Source organism: Centroberyx gerrardi, chromosome 12 (assembly GCF_048128805.1).
Source record: "Centroberyx gerrardi isolate f3 chromosome 12, fCenGer3.hap1.cur.20231027, whole genome shotgun sequence".
In the NCBI taxonomy this organism is placed as follows: Eukaryota; Metazoa; Chordata; class Actinopteri; order Beryciformes; family Berycidae; genus Centroberyx; species Centroberyx gerrardi.
In genome coordinates this window covers 20,361,413-20,380,163 of record NC_136008.1, presented here as the reverse complement: position 1 = coordinate 20,380,163, position 18,751 = coordinate 20,361,413, and the positions used below count along the sequence as shown (strand labels likewise).

Here is an 18,751-nt window from a genome sequence, read left to right as displayed (position 1 = left end):
CTCTCTGGCGAGTGTGAGACGCCTGCATCCCCTTCTTTGTTTGTCAGAAGTGTGAGCTGAAAAGCCAGGATGGGTTTAGTTAAGGTGATGAAATATGGGGACGGGAGAGTGAACTCGGGCCGGGGTGGAAGAACGAGAGCGATGCTGCATGGGGTGCAAATATGCCAAGCACGCCTGCCCCGTCCACTGATCCTCTCCTCTGATGTCCTCCTTCTCCTCCCGTGCCGAGGGAAACCCACGGCCAAGTCCCACTCAGCAGCATGTGTGTGTGTGTGTGTGTGTGTGTGTGGGTGTGTGTGAGTGAGTGAGTGAATTACTAGACTTCCAGCACGTTGAGCTACAGGTGTGAAAATTAGGTGTGAGGTTTATGTGTGATAAATTACCAACATGTGGGCTAATCTGAGCCACTCCACCTTTCCTCCACCCTCCTCTCGCTCTTTTCCCTATTTCCCTCTCGTCTGAAGGGAAAACACATTTCGCTCACAGCTTGAGTGGATTTAAGGGGTGAAAAATATCGAAATATTCAAAAAAGCTGTATGTTTTCGCCTGACTTTCTGGGCTCAACGCTTTTACTTCATCTGTACCTTGACGTTGCTTGCATGGCTTTCTTGTTATAATTTGGAGTACAGTCCCAATGGCTGGTCGGTCTCACAGGCTTGTGGGAAAAAAAACAGGGTGTTTCAGGTAACTGAGCAGTTTTCAGTTGATACATTGACCAACCAAAACCTTTACATCCATCATGCTAATTTGCGCCACTCCGCCTTCCTTTCACACACTTCTCTCATTCCTTTCTTTCCTGAGGGGAAATACATTTTTCTCACAGCTTGAGAGGTTTGCATGGGGTGAAGAATTTCGAAATATTCAGAAATTCCACCGTAGAGTCAAACATTTTGGCTCATTTCATGATGGAGCACCACGTTTACTTTCTTTAGAGGTTCCTGTTGCAAATTTTGGTTTACCAACTTAACATTGGTAAGCCAAATGTTTTCATTTAGCAGTGCCAACCATATTGTTTTTGCTGAGCTCTTTAATTCAAATGCAATTTATGCAGGCAGTTGTCAGTTAAGTTATTGGCTGAAAGGAAAGAAAGCGGTTTCTATAAATGGACATCACTCAGTTTTAGGGATGCACATTTAAAAAAAAAAATCTTGCTCGATTTGCACTCAAGTTCACAATCAAATATCGATGTTCGTTAGGCCCAAACATGTTACAGGCCCACCCAGCACCCCCCCCCACACACACACCCCCAACACACACACATCACACCACACACACTTCAAATCAATCAAAGCATTATCCAGGCAAAAAACTTGACTCACACTGATCAGCATATTGAAGCAGAATGGAGGCTATAATCATATTATATAGACTGAGGCTACATTATTAGTCTATGCAGGCGATGGAGTTATGGCTCGTGAAATCCTGCCACATTCTCATATTCCCATATTAGTCCGCCCGAAATAACGTTTCCAAACTCCAAAGGAAATTAAAAAGGCTTATTGTTGAACAAGTCGGCTGGGGTTAACTGTTTTAGGCCTGTTGCCTAAACGTTTTTATTCATAAAGATCAGCATGCCCAAACGCTCCAGAGTAACGCACCATCGCACGCACCGTCTGTTCACCGCCAGCCCAGCAGCAGAGGAGACGCGCTGAGACGGGACAGAGGTCCGGGATGCAGAGGTACCGCTGCCTCGAGAGTCCTACTTGGTTGGCTTTCCACCGGTCCAGTGGATCCGTATCAAGTGGTGCAGGGATTTCTTGCAAGTAGCTCTCCACTTCGGTTTCAATGCCACTGGACTAACCGGCTGCGATGATGCAATTCAAAAAGTCGTTACGACAAATCGATGTGATACATAACAAACAATAAATCGTTCATTGATTTTTTGTAAACATCCCTCCTCAGTTTGCACTGCTGGACTGTAACTTTGGATTGAAGAGAGATGAGCAGAGAATAACTTGCACATTTCACAATAACATCAACCGTTTCCTTTGAAAAAGAGGGAATAAAGAGGGGCGAGAGAAGAAGAAGAAGAGCTGGGAAGAAACATAAACCACATGTTTGTCTTCTAGTGCTTGCCCAGAGACCGATAAAGTCCATCCTCATGAGTCATAGATTAACTCCCACAGTGCTTCCATTCCTGAGTGTCATAAACTCCTTTGCACCTGCACTGACCGGCCATAGCGTATAAACTGAGTATCATCATCAAGAGAATTGGAGGCAGATGCTGACTGAGGACCGGTGCCACTCAGTAGGAAGTGTCAGGTTATTTGTCTGCACTGATGGTAACAGAGGGCAGGCTGTGGTTACAGTGGAGCTCCGTACTGAAGCTCTTGATGGAAAAATCCACCCTTGGATGCTCTTACACTATATATCATCAATCTTACGCTTTTATGTATCATCAATCTGTTCGGTGCATTCCATTTTGTGATGTAGTGTTGTGATTTACTTTTTTGGTGAACCAACATTCCCTCAACCTGCTTTGTCTACTTCTGCTTCAGGTAGTGATTTCCTACGTTTCCCAGAATAACCTTTGACAACCTCCAGAGAAGAGGCAGCAACGTGTTGCTTTCAATCAAAGGTGGGCGTATGGTCGTATAAATATAGCTAGCCAGCCAGCTAGTTTGTGACGTGTCTACGATGGTGGTCATGCCCCTTACTCAAAACACAGCATTGCATTCTGGTCTATTGAGGCTACTGTCGGTGGAGAAATTGGTCTCTCTGCCTCTTCTACGATGGATTTCTCCCTGTATGATTGTTGAACGTTAGTGCAAAATGGTGGCTCTAGAAAGAAGCTCTCGCTCTTTGATTCTGAGGGACTGACACCAAAACCTGACGTTTACTGCTGATGTTTTAGATCGCTGAAAAAAGTTCTCCTATCAAACTCCATTGTAGCTATGCAGGAAATCTCTTGGCATGATGTCATGTCGTCTACGTTTGGCCAGTTAAGAAAAATACAGCACCAAACAACAAAACGGGGCACAAATGCAAAGTACATCACCATTAGCTGTTTTTTTTTTAACACTGTTGAAGTGTTTTAGGATGGATTTTTCCTCTAACAGTTTGAGTTGAGTTTAACCTTATTAGAGAGGGTATCAAAGCATCCATGAGTCTTTTAGTGGATTGTTTAAGCAGTGTGGACACTGACTGTGAACAGTGAAGCCGTTGTTTTCAAGTCCTGGCTGCACTGTAAAACATTTTACGGGACCACAGCCCACGGAGAAGAGGCGATGCTGTTGCTTGACCACCACATCAAGGTCATTCCCCCCTCCCTCCGCCTTTTATGTGGGGCTTTCAGTTCATATGTGGCCACAGAGCTTTCCATCCTATTTCATGTCTATTATGGTCAGGGTTATTCCCATTTTGAGTGTCTATCAATGTGACAGAATGTGGGAAAAGACCGCAGCGCATACCGTGAGATTAGGTCAGTCACCTTTTTTTTTTACTTTCTTAAAGGAGGAATTACGAGGTTTCTTTCGCGTCAGGGGTTCCAGATGTGGGATTTGACCCGGTACGCGGGACTTAAGTCAGAATCCATCATAAAGATATTAATAAGGAAGTGAACCGACCAAAAAAACCAAACCAGAAAGGAGTGCAGGGATGAGAGCCATGACGAGCAGAGCTGGACAGATGGGTTAAAGGTGGAGAGAGCGTTTCCAGATTGACTGCAACACACTGTGGATGTCTCTATCTGCAGTGCTGCAGGTTGAGACTAGATAGCACAGAGAGGGCATTATCAATACAAATTACATTTTGTTAATAGTTTCATTTTGAGAAACCAGCGATGATTCTATATTTTTTTGTAACTGAGTTGTATTAGTGGATTTCATGTTTTTTTAAGGGCATGGGATTCTCTGAAAAATGGCATCAGTAATGAAAGCATAGTGTAGATGGAGTGTCATGACACAGTTAAGAAGATGGAAATGCAACATTTAGGGAATCCTCATTTGATCAACTGACTGGATGGGGGCTAAAGAAGAAGAGTTGGTATCGGTTTTATCGACTCTACACAGCAAAATCATCAGTGTTAATGTAACTGTGAGTGTAAAAATCACGAGCCCACACCCCTCAGAGTTTAATTTAACACTTTAAGATAGTTTTGAAGAGCCATATCCGCTCCATGAGACGACAAACAACTCTCCAGTCAGCTCCAAATAATTGTCACTGAAAGATCAACGCGTATTAACACTGGAAACTTTGCTTTTTATGACAGTGACTTCATCATCCAATGAGTCAAATGTAATGTTTTCACCTGCGTCTGACAGTGACTCAACCTGTTGAATGACACCAAAGTACTAATTACCTCAAGCTGCTATTTTATAGTGCACTAAAAATGTAGCTTTTAAATTGGCTCCCATTCACCGGTCGCCTGTTTGAACTGTAGCTGCCTGTTTTACCCATTCACCGCTATATAAACCTCCAGCCTTTCAAGTGAAGGTTCAAATCCCCGTGCTGCCCGCCTCGCCTGGTGGATCTGTGTCACAGGAACATTTTGGCTAAGCTAATAAGTCTGACAGCAAATGTGTTTGCTCAGACTCATGCTGCAAAATCATTATAAGCAGCAGGACTGTCCTAAATTATAAACATGTGCTTACAGTATGATCTGTTAAAGTAAACTGGGGAAAAAAAAAAAGAAAAAGAAACGTAGATCCTAAAACCTGACTATTTCCAGCTGGAAAGGAGTCGGAGGCGAGTCCAACATATTTTCTGCTAAATTGGAACAGAAATGTGCCTTCAGCACACGGGGCTGATGTACCCCCCCGTAACCCTTCTGTTTTTTCTCCAGAATATTTGAGCAAAAGTGTGACTTCCAGATCCGTGACAAATTAAGTCACGGGCTTAAAATGCGGGTGGTTTGATGTCATTTTCCATGTACCGACTTTTAATGAGCTAGAACCATTGTGGAGCCGTTATGGGGGCTGGGTGGGTAACGCCGGGTGGACGGGTGCTCGGCCTTTTTTTTTACAGATACGGAGCGCCATCCTGGAGGGTTAGGTGGTTTGAGCGGAGACCCAGAGAGCGGTTGTTGCATCTCCCGGTTCGATCTGAGGCCAGTCTGCCGGTGGCTGTCCCGCGTCTGCCCTCCTCTCCCCCACGCTTTCCCTTTTTCCTCTAGAGCGGAGCAGCAGTAAGCTTATACCATCATTTCGGGGGAATGGGGGAGGTAGACAATAAACAATAATCGTCTCAGTGCCGTGAGGGAAGCACACATATAATTCTGTTAGTGAATGTGACGCTCGCCACATGAGAGGAGAAATCTTCTTGACCTGCTGCGGCTATGTAACTCCAAAGCCTGAGGTTTCCCTTTGGCGGTTCTTCACCGTTTGTGTCGTATAGAGTCAGTATACCGTGCAGGGAATATTTTTTTGTCATAGTACTTGACACCAAACTTTCTCATGCTTCTATGCGCTGTACTGTAAGTGCTTTTTCCAAACAATGGACAGTGTAGCTGCTGGCTAGTCGCATTCACAGCCCGTGTTATTAGATTTACATACCAGGGGCCCTTGGAGAAATGGAGGGGAACAGTGAGAATAGAAACTGTTGTGCTGTGTTTTAATAAAAGCTTTTGTCTCCCATTCGCTGTGTTTGGAATCGCCCCAAATCCACTGCCGCATCATAATATTGCCACAAGACTGTTAATAAAAATGGCTGATGAATCTGCAGAATTACCTCAGCAATTAGTCAAGACATACAGTTGGTTCATTAAGCTGCAGCGCAATCATTTCCCATTAATGTGGTGCTGAAATGATAAGGGAGGCAAAAAGAGGAGTTAAACTAGACTCTAATCAAAGCAACTATCCCATGCTCTCCTGTTATATCCATCTTTCCCTACCATCATCACAATACAGAAGCATATAGCAGTGTAATTACAGTATGAGTGACTTACTTCCTTCAGGGAACAATCAGTATTCTTGATTCATAAACTAGCCTATGGGAGGTGCGGATGTGAATGGAAGGTGTCTGGTTCAGTTGGGAATATCTACTGGTCTGACTGGAGCTGCTAACAAGGCTGTGACTGAACTGAGCAGGGTAGAGGTGTGAAGGAGGTGTGTGTCTAAGTCTGTAACCACTTGTTCCCCTACTTTCTTTGAGAAGTGTACAGCTACAAAGTTCCCAGCACTGCTAAAAGAAATATGAGGCTGCAACTAGTGCTATTACACATGCGATTACATATGTATTGTAGAATTGATCAATACTACACTGCTTGTCTATGGGAAGCTCCTCACCTGAATTGATTCTAATGAGGCATTTTGATCAGACTCCACACAAGCATATATGAGTATATTATTATCATTATTATTATCCTGGGTTTCAGAGAGTTTTCATGTCTCTAAATGCTGTTTCAGAGGCTTTTTTCCACGCTGTCAAGGATAAAAATCTTGTATTGAATACTTGTATTTGTTGGCATGAAAATAGTCAAATTTAAAAAAAATTGAGTGGCACAAAATATCAGTTATCAGCAGCTTCGATTCTAAAATATTTGTGTTGGTATCAGCCTCCAAAAGCCAATATTGGTCGAACCCTAGATAAGAGTGTTTTCTTGTTCTCAGTGTTAAGTTAGGGGTTATAAAAGAAGCACAAAAATTATGCGCAAATTTGCCTTCTTAGGGTTTCAGGTTGCAGAAAGTTGTAATGGGTCGACGTGAATGATTTCATGGGTAGCGGTAGGTGAGTGAAAGGCAGGAAGTCAGTTGGCCGTGGGTGGAACCCCCCGTATGCGGAGGCTCTGGCAGCCGAGAGCGCAGCCTGTCACGCTTGCTTTGGACTCATAAAAACGTACCTGAGACGGAGTTTGGGTTTCTGCTGGATCTCACGGCGGCCCTAATTGGTCTTGAGCTGCATTCAGAGCAAACCTCCCAGTGAGCCTGCCGCTAGCTGAATGAGAGTGCTGCTCTCCAAACATGCCGTCATGCTCCAAGTTATTAACCTGAATGAGTGTTTCGCATGAATGAAAGACCAGAACTTCACCTGAATGGACCAGAAACTGATCAGTGAATATCTGCTGGAAGGACGTTGGCTTCCTAATCCAGAGTAAATAAAGATTTTTGAAATTGTTGAATGTGAGAACTGCAAAACAATGATGACCAAAGCATGACTGATGTTGGATTTCGTGTTAAAACATACACATTAGGCGCCATCGCTTTGTCGATATACATTTTCCCGGCATTTTTGCAGCCTCAAACTAGCCGCTGCAAACAGTTACATTGTTTGCGGGTGACGAAGAGGATATCTGGAGGGTTCTTCATGTGGTTCCTGTACAAGAGCGGTGGCTGTATATCAGCCCCGCTTCCCCGTAGAAATGTCACAGTCCACATGATTTGTAAGACGTGTCCTGCCTGCTTGTTAGGCTTCTGCGTTAAGGGGTCCTTGCGGTGTCTCCTCTAGTGATGTTCAAATGGGCCCAGGCTTTTGTAAATACAATACTTGAGGCTCAGAGGGATCTTTAGTTAGCTGTCAGAAGTGGGAACTGTGGAGATGTTTTGTTTCAAGTCATATTTATTCTGTGGTTGAAACTGTAAACTATGTTGGTTTATCATGAGCGAGGAGTGGCATTTTTTAATGGTGTGCGCGCTTCTTTTTCTCCTCTCTGAGAAACATGTATGGTAAACCTGGTATCCATAATCTCACAATAACCACTTTCTGCATGGCTTTTCTGCATATCTGGGTCATTTCAGTTTCAGCATGATTGACACAAAAGGAGCTTAGACACTGTATGATTTGTGGAGAACAAACAAAAGAAGGCAGGCAAGCATGTGTCAAAATATGGTTAGCATTTTGGATGGATTGGTTTGGGGGGGAAAAAAAAGGAACAATTTATTCAAAACATAGACCAGAGCCGTAACTCAGAACACGGCACACGTAGCTGTATATTTAAAGCACAGTTTGGTGCCAAATTTGGTTAAGCTGCTGTAATTTACAGAAAGCCCAGAACCTCCACTGTACCCATTGCACTTTGATCGTCTCCTCTGTAGTGCGACTTAAAAACATGGCCGTGGATGCTGTTTACACATCTGGACTGCATGGCGATTACAGTTTCTCTGAGATGAAGTCTAACATGAGAGCAGAGGAGGCAGAGAGGCCTGCTTTGAAGTCTATCTGATTGGCTGCTTGTATCTGTCCAGTGGTTTGCTTAATCCATCATGCCCCGGTACATGATGCTGGCGCTGTTAGTAAATGGTTAAACGGCTGCTTAATTTTACTCAGGAGCCTCCCAGATATTTCTATAGTTTCACTTATGCTGAAAAGGAACTCTTAGAATTAGAATTCACGTGAACGAGTGTTTTCTTTCTGAATGGCAGTCGACAGATTGATGTAAAGTGCGCTAGACGTTATGCCGGTACTGTAAGACGTGAGTTGGACAGCGCTGCTCCAGACGCTGTGAGTTGCGGCCTCTCTCCTGACATACCTGTGGGCTGAAGTTCGAAACCCCTCCACAGACACACTCAGACACAACCTGATCCAAATGTCTCCCAAGATCTGCATCAAAAGGGTTTCTCTCAATTGCGCAGCGCTTCCTTCCCTCTTTCCCAGCCGTACGGTAATTGTAGGATGTGGGATCCGCTGGATTCAGACGGCGTATGATGCTGTTTGCCTCAATCAGCGCGCGTTGCGAGATTAGCAACCGGCAAAACAAATGTTCGACAACAAAGAGCGAAACGGGATCTCTGAACCAGACGTGATGAGGCATTTCAATGACTGGAATCTCCCTGCTGATTGATTGGCCAGTGAGCTGAGGTGATCATGTTATTTTTGTATTATTGTTAGGATGCTGTTAATAGTAATAGAGTTAGGCCAGAGGCAGCCCACCCAAAATGATGAAAGACAAGACACGCTGTGATAGCACTCTGCCATACCTACTTTCACCATTCAGCTCTCTCCACTGAGGAAATAAACTTTCCAGCTCTTCACAGTCCTTCACCTGTGCCAAGTTGGCTTTCCCTTTCTTTCAGCGTCGTGTTAAAAGTCAAGTTTTGGAGCGGGTGGAGGGAGTAAATGTGACCAAGTTAATGTGAATGTCAGTTTGTTGTAAACACACCCAGATTGTATATTCTACAGAAATATATGGCTAAGTGTTGAGGTTTGGGCTAATGTTGCCGTTTATTTTTACTGAACGGAAAGATTGACAGAATGAAGTATGAGATATATTTCAAAATGTCTTAGTTTGTGGTGTTACTATCTGAGGGGAAAAACAATTTTAATACATTTTGAGAACAGCTTCGTGACTAGAAATACTCTTTTTTTGACTGAAAGTGACATTTATTGTTTATTCGTGGAACTTATTGAATTTTACTTAAAATATTTGCGCATGTAAGTGCTTTTTAGCAATTTTGTGGATTTGGGGGATTTAAATGTCAAAAACGTCAAGTGAGTGCTGTAAAGTCAATAAACTTAAGTCAGATCTACAGTATACTTTCCAAGCAGCACCTGTGGTTACCAAGGGAGTAAAAGCAAAGTGACTCTTGGGAAGATGGTGGAAGTATATTGGATTGAGAGATGACCTGCCTTGGCACATCTGAAATGAAAAATACGAATATCTTAGACACCGGATTGACAGTTGAACGTAAAATGCAATTTTCCATCTGAGAATTGCGAGCGCCAAAACTGCTCATGATTGGGGTTTTTATTTCTCCTTCATGTCTCACCGAGCGAGCGGCGCTGACTGGAGATGAGCAATCACCAGTCTGTGTGATGAATAGGCTTGGAGCGCACATCCCGGCGCTGGCTGTGATCGATGGGGTGTCGCTGTAAACCTCATCCCTAAAGACCGTCAGAGACACATTCTGATTAGCACTTAATCTCACTCCATCCATCCCTGCTTCAGGAGGCTGAGTATAGTTTGGCAGAGCCGGCATACCTCTCTTTGGACTGTCTCTCAGCGCTCCAACAGAAGAAGTGAAAAAGGATGAGTCCAAGTCAGCCGCTGACATCCGCTCGCTGATTTTCACATGATTACAAACTGATGCTTGCACTGGGCCCACTTAGCGCTCGCTTTCGTCTGGGTGAATCTGTTCGGAGAAATCTAATATGCGGATCCACGGCCAGTAACGCAGGCATGCTCTGCTCTGTCTCTCAGGGTTTGTCCAGTTTGCTGCACAGTGTTTTATTAAGCGTTGTGGTAGGTCGCTCAGTTGGAGCTGTGCTGTTACCCTGTCTCTGCCTGTGATATTTAAGACTTGGCTCAGATCAATAGAAGTGTCTCTCGTTTGGAGAGATTGGATTCGCCCAAGGACATTTTCCTGTAAACGGGACGCTAAGGAGTTTACATTAAAAGTCACTTATTGTGGAATGGACTGTCTTTTTACTGGCTCCTTTGTCTTCCGCAGGCAACTCGAGCCGAGGCCAGAGCCACTGCGGTTTGGGGGCTTTCATCGGCTGTCTCAACACAATCGTTCAGGAGACCAGCTCTGACCAGAATTAATGCAATATTCACATTCATAACCAATCAGCATTCAAACATTGAGAGGGGAACCAGAGTTTGCATGAATGACAAATTGTTGAATTGGACATATTTACTATGAATTAGAGAATATCCCGCTGATATATCTATTACGGTTGCTTTGGTTTTATTCTTGTACTCCGGTTGTATTCTACTGTTCAACTGGTCAGCCCTCCCTCAGTTCGGCCTATTGCCTCAAGTTCATCCTGTCCTCATCGTTGGTTGAAGTTGAGGACATCTGCAGTTTTGCGATGCTGGAACTGTCCAAGCATTCAGTTTTTGAATAGTACACCTACACACATTTTCATTTTATTGCCATTTTTTGCCTTTATTTGATAACATTGGGTAGAGACAGAAGAGATGGGGAGTGATTTTGTAAAAAAAATCCCAGGCCAAATTTGCATCCAGGATGTTGTGTGTACATAGTCCTATGCATCTTAGCCAACGGATTCTCTAGCATGTCCAGACACACACACACACAGACACATGTTAACAAAAAATAATAAGTGAAAAAAACCGTGAAAAAAGTGTGATTTTATTGCATTACAGCTCTGAGTGTCTTGGCAAATGGAATAAAATTCAATCATTAATATTAGCTCACTATTACTAACATTACTACTAACTTAACCTAACTTAGCAAGGTCTACTATGCTAACATTAGCCTACATCCTCAACAAAAGGATTAAGTCCACTTTCAATAAAGTCCAACAAACAATGTGCAAAATTGAAATCAAATAATCTAATGTTGTAAAACGACACAATTGACCTTATCAGGAAACCAGGGAACATGAAACACATTTTCTACTACCTTGCCAAGCACTTCTACAAGCAATATGAATTGTAGAGAAATGTGAAATGGAAATCAATCTTCCAATGCCACCGCAGTCGGCAGCTGGATCATTAATGTACAAGCCATCAGCTGGCATATTGGTTAGTACCACAGGCATTTCAGACATGGCAGTTCAGCGAGGACCTAATGAAAATCCTACAGTCCCTTAACAACATCAGCACATGCACACGCTTGCCAAACCTAAAATAAAATGTTGTCTGATAGTTTTATAATAGTGGCCAGTTAGTAAGTATACTTCAGTTATGCAGCCCATATGACCTGTTAATGCTCAGTCTTTGTGTATTTTATTCCATCCTACTAATCACCTTTACTGTTTGTTCCTCTGTTTGTTCCTCTGTGTGTGTCCTGCAGCTAGCTATGGAGCGTACCCCATCTGTAAAGGCTGCTCGGTGTGCTCCAGGGACAACGGCTGTGTAAACTGCCAGCCCAAACTCTTCCTGTTTCTGCGGCGGGAGCGGATGAGGCAGTATGGGGAGTGTCTCCACGACTGTCCATCAGGATACTACGGCATGCGCAGCCCCGATCTCAACATGTGCTCCAGTAGGTTCAACCTCCCTCACACCCAACCGCCGCCTTTCCTCCCTTTCTTCGACCCCCTTACTCCCTCAACTTCCTCTCTCCCAGATCACATGATTTACTGTCTCATTACATGCTCCATATCCAGAGGAGATACACATATCTCACATTTTGAACGACTCATCCATCCCCACAGGGGGATGAAACTTAGCTGTTTCTCCCTCAGGGTTTCAAACTGCACTCGAGCTAGGATCAGGGCTGCTGTTCATCAATCCTCTTAAAGACTCCCTTTACACCTGCATTAACATACATCCTGGCTCATTGGATTGTATGCAGATGGAGCAAAAATGCATTAAATCTGGTTGTAAATGCACCCAAGATGAAGATCCAACCACCCGAACCAGCTCCAGAGGTGCTCAGAGACTCATTTGGCCTCATTGATGCGAGGATCCAACCAGAAAGTGCACACAAATCAAACAGGCGTCAGGCAGATGGAATAGTAACATACTTGTTACTGTAATAAGTATTTAGAGTACTATAACCAGGGGAAATGACGTGCACGGGCCAGCTATCTGTGTTTTGGCGAGGGAAGAAGAGATACCAATTTAATGTCAGGAGTAAATGTAAGCGGAATCATATCTAGACACAATCTGGATATGGTACACATTTTAATGTCAGGTGTGAAGGGGGTCAAACAAGGAAGGCTGATCCAGGATCACTGACCAAGCCCTCTTGGCCTCATCATTCAAAATAATCTGAAAGACGAAGATGATTATATATTACTAGGGCATGAAACTAAGTTTTTTGTCAACCATCTGCAGCTGCTAGTGGATTGAGATTTTCACCAGACAGTGTAATTTCTTGGCAACCTAAGTAGTTTTTGATTTTCAGCACTGAGCCTGTAACATCCGATGTGTCCAGATCCTCCACCAGCAATGTGTATAACCTCCTACCATGTTTACTGGAGTTTGTTAAAAACAAAGCTTGATATTGCAACCCTTAAGTATGGATGAACAAGGCTAATGAATGCTTGGCACTCACAACTACAATATAATATGATTTAAATCTGAAAACATCTTATCTTCATTATTTTTTTAATGGTAAAAACGCGTATTGGATATATGCAATCAACCATTTCACTATAACACATATTACTCTGTGGGATTTATATGCTGTGCGGTAAATGTGTTTTCACTATGCTGCTTCGTGGAAAACATTGTTTTGGTTTCATAACTTGAAACAGACCACACCTTCAGCCTCACACACACTATGAATTCTGTTTTTCTATTTAAAAAAAAAAGCAGAAAGAGTGAAAAAAGGAAAAGAATAATAGAAATGTCCTCGTGATTCTCATTGAAGAGCAGCTCCGAAATCCAATTAATGAAATGTCTCCCTCTCCTCTTCATGTAGCACCCTGATCTCATAACCGTATTTTAACATGGAGTCTGGTCTGACAGAGAGACCGCCTTTATAGGTTTACCCGGAGCCCGAGGTGTTGGCTGAGTGTTTCATGTGAAAACAGAGAGGAACTTGAACCCATTTGCTTCCCCGTGCCAAACTCCTGACAGATGCACTGAAACGAAGCCCCAGAGGAAGGTGTCGAGACCTTTAGGCCCAATAATACAGGCATGTAGCAACCGCAAGCAGAAAAGCCTGCGTTCTGCTTACCCAATCACCACTGACCTCCATGCAAATACATCCACTGGCAACAGCTGAATATTGAAAACGAATAGCATGTTAAAGCTGCACAAGGCAACTTTGTGTGTTGGTGGCCCCGAATGGCAGAGGTAACTGTTTCAATTCTGTGAAATCATATAATGTGATGCCAGTAAACTGCAAACAGGACACTCATGTTAACCTGGCTAGTCGGTGATGCTTTATACCAAAGGGACGAGAGAGAGGAAAGATCTAACGTTGGTGAGTCCAGCTTTCTCTGGACGGCTGCTGTTTATGACACAGTTTGGATTCAACTCACAAGTTTCAATTTGTCACTTGGGGCGTAAAAGCGTACACACCCGAAACCTGAATTTAATTTGGGCAAATAGGGTGAATCTTCTGCGTCTCAGTTAGTGAGGGTGGGACACTCTTCTCTGTTACAGCCTCACTTTGTGATTTAGGCTGATAAGACCGGCGTATTTTTACATAAAACTCTTGCCTAGTGCAGCTTTAAACACTAAAAGTCCTCTCTTTTAGTAAACTGCTGGTATCAATTGGATGCCCGTGGCCAAAACACTTACTCTCCGCATGCTCGCATATAAACACACATACATGTTCATCACTGCTCGCCACAATAGAGGCAAAGTCCTAAGGGCCTGCAGTCATTTCACCCTATCTTTATAAGTTGGGGAAAATTGGAGGAGAAAGACATCTTGTTCTCTGGCAAAAAGTCTTTTTTTTTTGTACTTTTAGCCCACTATCCCACCCGCCGTCTCCCCATGCGGCGTGAATTTTGAGTTTAACCGATACTGATGTGTGGCAAGTTAATCTGAATCCAACTCCGTACAAACTGCCCATAGAACAACATCTTGTATTGTCACGTAGCATCAGATCTCAGAGCGAGGCCTTCTTTGATGTGATCGGCGTTTCAGTCATGGCTCTCTAATCCAGTTTCCTATTTGACCCTCGTTCTCGGCTGCGCTCCGCATGTCATTTTCACTAAACAGTTCCCGTCCGTCCTCCATAATGGGACGTTCTATTGGGTTGGCTTGAACGCTAATTGTCGGGTCAGTGAAAATTACTTGCGGGCTGGCACCGGCAAGTAGTGCGCGGAGGCTCAGAGGCACACTGGCCGAACGGCTGACCGAAGCACAGGGAGATTCTCCAGCGGCGCAGTTTAGAGCTGCTGTACGCTCCTGGTTTCCAGAGAGTCCTGGAACGTGGCATTACGTCTCTGTTATCATGAGCTTTAAAACACAGGCTCTGAAATCACTTAGGGAGCAGCTGCTTATTATTACACCAGAGTTTGTCTGTGTGATCTTATCTCATTCAAGAATGTTTTGTGGACTGCCTGGGTAAAGGAAAACAAGAGCTAGACAAGCGGGGAGGCTTATACACTTACAACCTCAGTTCCACTCTCCCTAAAGGATCTCTAGAGGATCAACGGCCATGTGACAGAGAGAGTTATGGGTGGAAAGGAGGTATGAATACACTTTAGCGCGTGCGCTGGGGGTGTGATGCAACACCGGGCAAGGAAAGACCGACATGGATATTTAATAAAAGCCCAGTATCGGCAAACCAATATACCGGCGAACCGATGTATCGGTCTAACCCTACAGACAACCCAGCTATTTATTTACATATAAGGGCGGCCATGTTAAAGACATCAATTAGATGAAGGAGAATTTAAAGATGCTACTTGTGAAACTGTGCCTCTCAGGATGATGATTTTAAATTAGAAATGTAAGGCATGCTATTCTGAAGTGTTTCCCCATCTTTGGAGTGAAAATAACACTGTAATTATAGCCAAACAATGGGAAACTACACTTTTCCGCACTGTAACATAACTGGGAGCCCGTTTACAGCTACACTTGAACTGGTTTCCAAAGAGGCCAGAGAGATGGGAGACACGGTGTTAACTGCCATTGCAGAGACGTAGCTGTCTCTTCAACCATTGCCTTTTCTTGCGTAATTCTTGTTTGCGTGCGCACGTATTACATCCTTAGGTCTTTCAGCAGCTAATGAGTGGTTTGATATGAGCCATAAACCCTAAGCCGTAACTCCAGCGGTACCCACGGGAGTTCTTATCAGCCGTCTAGATGCGGGCCCCTCACCAGCCTCTGCGGGTGTCAACCCACCGCTCCACAGGGAGGATTTGTAGTGACGGTCGTGTGTTGCTTCATGTACGGCCAAATCTGTCTGAATGCGGTGCAGTCGTGCTCTCGCCCCAGTCACATTTCATAATACTTCGGTTTTAACACACACATTCCCGAGCCAAAGCATATTCAGTCGTTCTGTATCACAGGCGCACTCTGGCTGAAAGCGTTACGAGCTGAAAGACGGCTATCAGAGCTGTCTTTAGTAAGAGAGAGGGTGTTGATGGGGTCAGCGTGAGAGTAAGGCTATGCTCAAAACTTCCTCCCTGGGGGTGTATTATGGTTTACACTGTGAGGACCCCCCACCCCACGCGCGTACACACACACACACGCACACACACTGGCCGCCGACTCGGTTGCCCTTAGCCCTCTGCAGCGTGCTTTAAAACACACAGAAACCCCAGCTCCGCTCACTGCCAGCCAGCATGGAAACCCAGCCGACCTGGGCCTGCGATTGCCAATATCCTGGAAGCGTGGTTTAAATATCACAGCTCATCCAGTGCCAGCGTAATGTGCCACTAGAGACTCTCTTGTCGGAGGTAATTTTCTAGATTGCCATTTGTGATTTCTGTTTTATTGCCTTTCTCGTATTGAGAAAATCTGTTACTGAATCCCATTGTTGTATTTCTCGCTGCTTTGTCACATCTTATTAGGGCTAGAAGTTTCCAGGTGATTGGATGTACCTTTTCCAAGATCGTTCATTTTTAAAGTACATTGGGGGAATTTGTTGCGTTGGAGGTGGACGGGAGCCACGCATCAGGAGGCTCGGCCAAATGGGTACCAAGGCTCTGTAAAGGAACTACTCCATAATACCATGAGCTTAGCTGGCAGCACTGGCAGCTCTCTCTCGCTCTCTCTCTCTCTCTCTCTCTCTCTCTCTCATTCTGAGCTTGTGGGTATTTCCATTGCACATTCTAACCAACAAAAAAGACCAGTTGCTTTTGGCCTTTGAGCTTTACCAAGGGACATTTAATCATCACAGCTTTACTAACCACACTTTCAGATTTGCCAGACAATACAATGGACCCACCAAACCAAGCCCTGCTCCCAGGACATCACAACCAGACATGGAGACATGGAGTGGGATTTTTTTTTCTCAAAACACTGCGTAATTGTGCATACTATAGTGTGAGTGGATGGGCTGTCTGCGTTCGACCACTGTCTGAAGCCTGAGCTGTCTGTGTGTATGCTGGAGCTGGCTGAGCAGATTCAGGAGCAGATCCTGGTGTATCTAGGCATGTGTTCCTTGGAGTGAATAGGCCAGGAGGACCGCTGACACATCTGTCATCTCTGATCTCTCTCTGGGAGATCCTGACTGACAGGAACACCACCTCTGTTTCACCTAGCTCCATGTCGGCGTGCAGAGGAGCACCCATGTGGAAAAAACAGCATGGAGAGAGTTGGGAAGAACATGGCAGCTCTGGCCTTTGCCATGAACTCCTGCCATCCGCAGCTCCACACGACATGGCTGGGTGGCAGCGAGCAAGCCAAAGCTTCCATGTCAGCCAAACCCGGGGCCTAGAGAGTAGGTCAGAGCTGTTCAACTCCGCTTGGAGGCGAGGGATGGAAAAATGGGGCTTGTTTTCCCCCTTCACACTGCCAGGCCTTTTACGGCATGGACACTCCTGCTGCGCAACATCAGGCCTGCTTAGCTTTCCGGAGGAGCCTGAGCCTCTCTCAGTAGACTGATGAGTGGTTTGACAACACCACCCCCAGCCCAGATAACATGAAAGACCCTGTCTGGAACACCAAGAGATTCATCAATCTTCACAAAATGATTTAGCACCCTTTCTTTACGCAGTGAATATTCATGTAAATAAATCGAGTGATTACACATGGCCCTGTCAGCCTGCTGAGGAACAGCGTTTGACTGAAGTTGACATGAGGCTTTGAGTGTCCATGATAAAATCGGCGGGTTCTCTATCCAGACCACAGCAGAGGGACCGGCTTCTGCCAAGCATGCGCGATTAGATCACAAGCGACGCTCGGTGACTCATCTCTAAACTTCAAATGCACTTGACATGAAAACCACATAAAATTCAAGTGCAAAAGCAAACTGAAAGAAAAAAAAGTATTACAGTGATATGAGTAACGGTGGAACTGATGCAGTGCTGACAACATCACTTTAAATTGCACACCCCCAGCCACTTTAGTGGGAGCCTTTGAAATTCCTCTCAGAGCTGAAACATAAGGATTTTCCTCCTCCGTCCATAATATAACGCGCGCCCAGAACCAGGCCGGGAGATAATGATGATAATACGTTTAAGTCCCAGGAACATTGGGCCTTCGATGGGATCTGATGACCTCATTATTTCTCATTAGTCTCCCTGAGGCGCCTAGATGAAGACTTTAAAGGTGGTCCAGAGGTTAATCCCATAGGGAGAGTGAACCCGCTCCCCTGTATCTGTGTCTGGAGCCTGCGGCTGCTGGACAGGCTGCCCGTTTGCCTAACTGCCGACTTGGCTGGCCGACTGGACGTCCGACTGGCCGGTGGCCGCTGTGGGAGCTTCTCCAGTATCACCACATCCTGCTCCGTCCCAGATAGCCCAGCGCTGTCCCAGATAGCCTCCTGCCTGATAACCTGACAGAGGGATATATGTCTGTCATGGTGATCCCTCCCCACCCACCTCTCTCTCTGATGACCTCTGACCCTCAAGCCTTCCCTCCCTACATTCTAACTCCCATGGAGCCGTATTGATGTGTCACCCACCTCATCTGTCTCGCAGAGTGAAGTTATTGCTTATCTTGTATTTAGAAAAGAACTTTTAGCATTTACAACATTGTTGGAGTAGGTCTGACATTGAAATCAAAACTGACGTTTCAGTCAAAATGTTGTAAGTCAAGCGCTAGCGCCACCGCGAGAATATTTAGCACATCTGGGTTGCTTGTATTTATTGTCAATAACTGAAGATTGCACAACAAGCCAGTGCTTGAGAGTACTGCCAGATGTTCTTGTTCCCCCCTCTTTCTCTTTTAGTTTTTTGTTTGGGAGCTAAAGTCTCTCAGGTGATGACAGGCCTGGGAAGTGTGAAGGGTAAAAGGCAGCTTTGCGCTTTCCAATTAGCTCTGTGATTTATTATCTCGCTCCCTGTATTGGGCTTGACTCGTATCGAAACCGAGCCTCGCAGAGATCCCGTT

At 44.7% G+C, this 18,751-nt stretch overlaps 1 protein-coding gene across 1 annotated transcript in view; it reads left to right on the top strand.

Annotated features, from left to right (window-relative positions):
- The window catches only part of rspo2 (R-spondin 2), a 57,163-nt gene that overhangs the window by 12,495 nt on the left and 25,917 nt on the right, over positions 1-18,751 (top strand). The window contains exon 3 of the mRNA XM_071902372.2: positions 11,637-11,825. Coding sequence (XP_071758473.1) covers positions 11,637-11,825 — 189 coding nt within the window. The remainder of the gene's footprint in view (positions 1-11,636; positions 11,826-18,751) is intronic.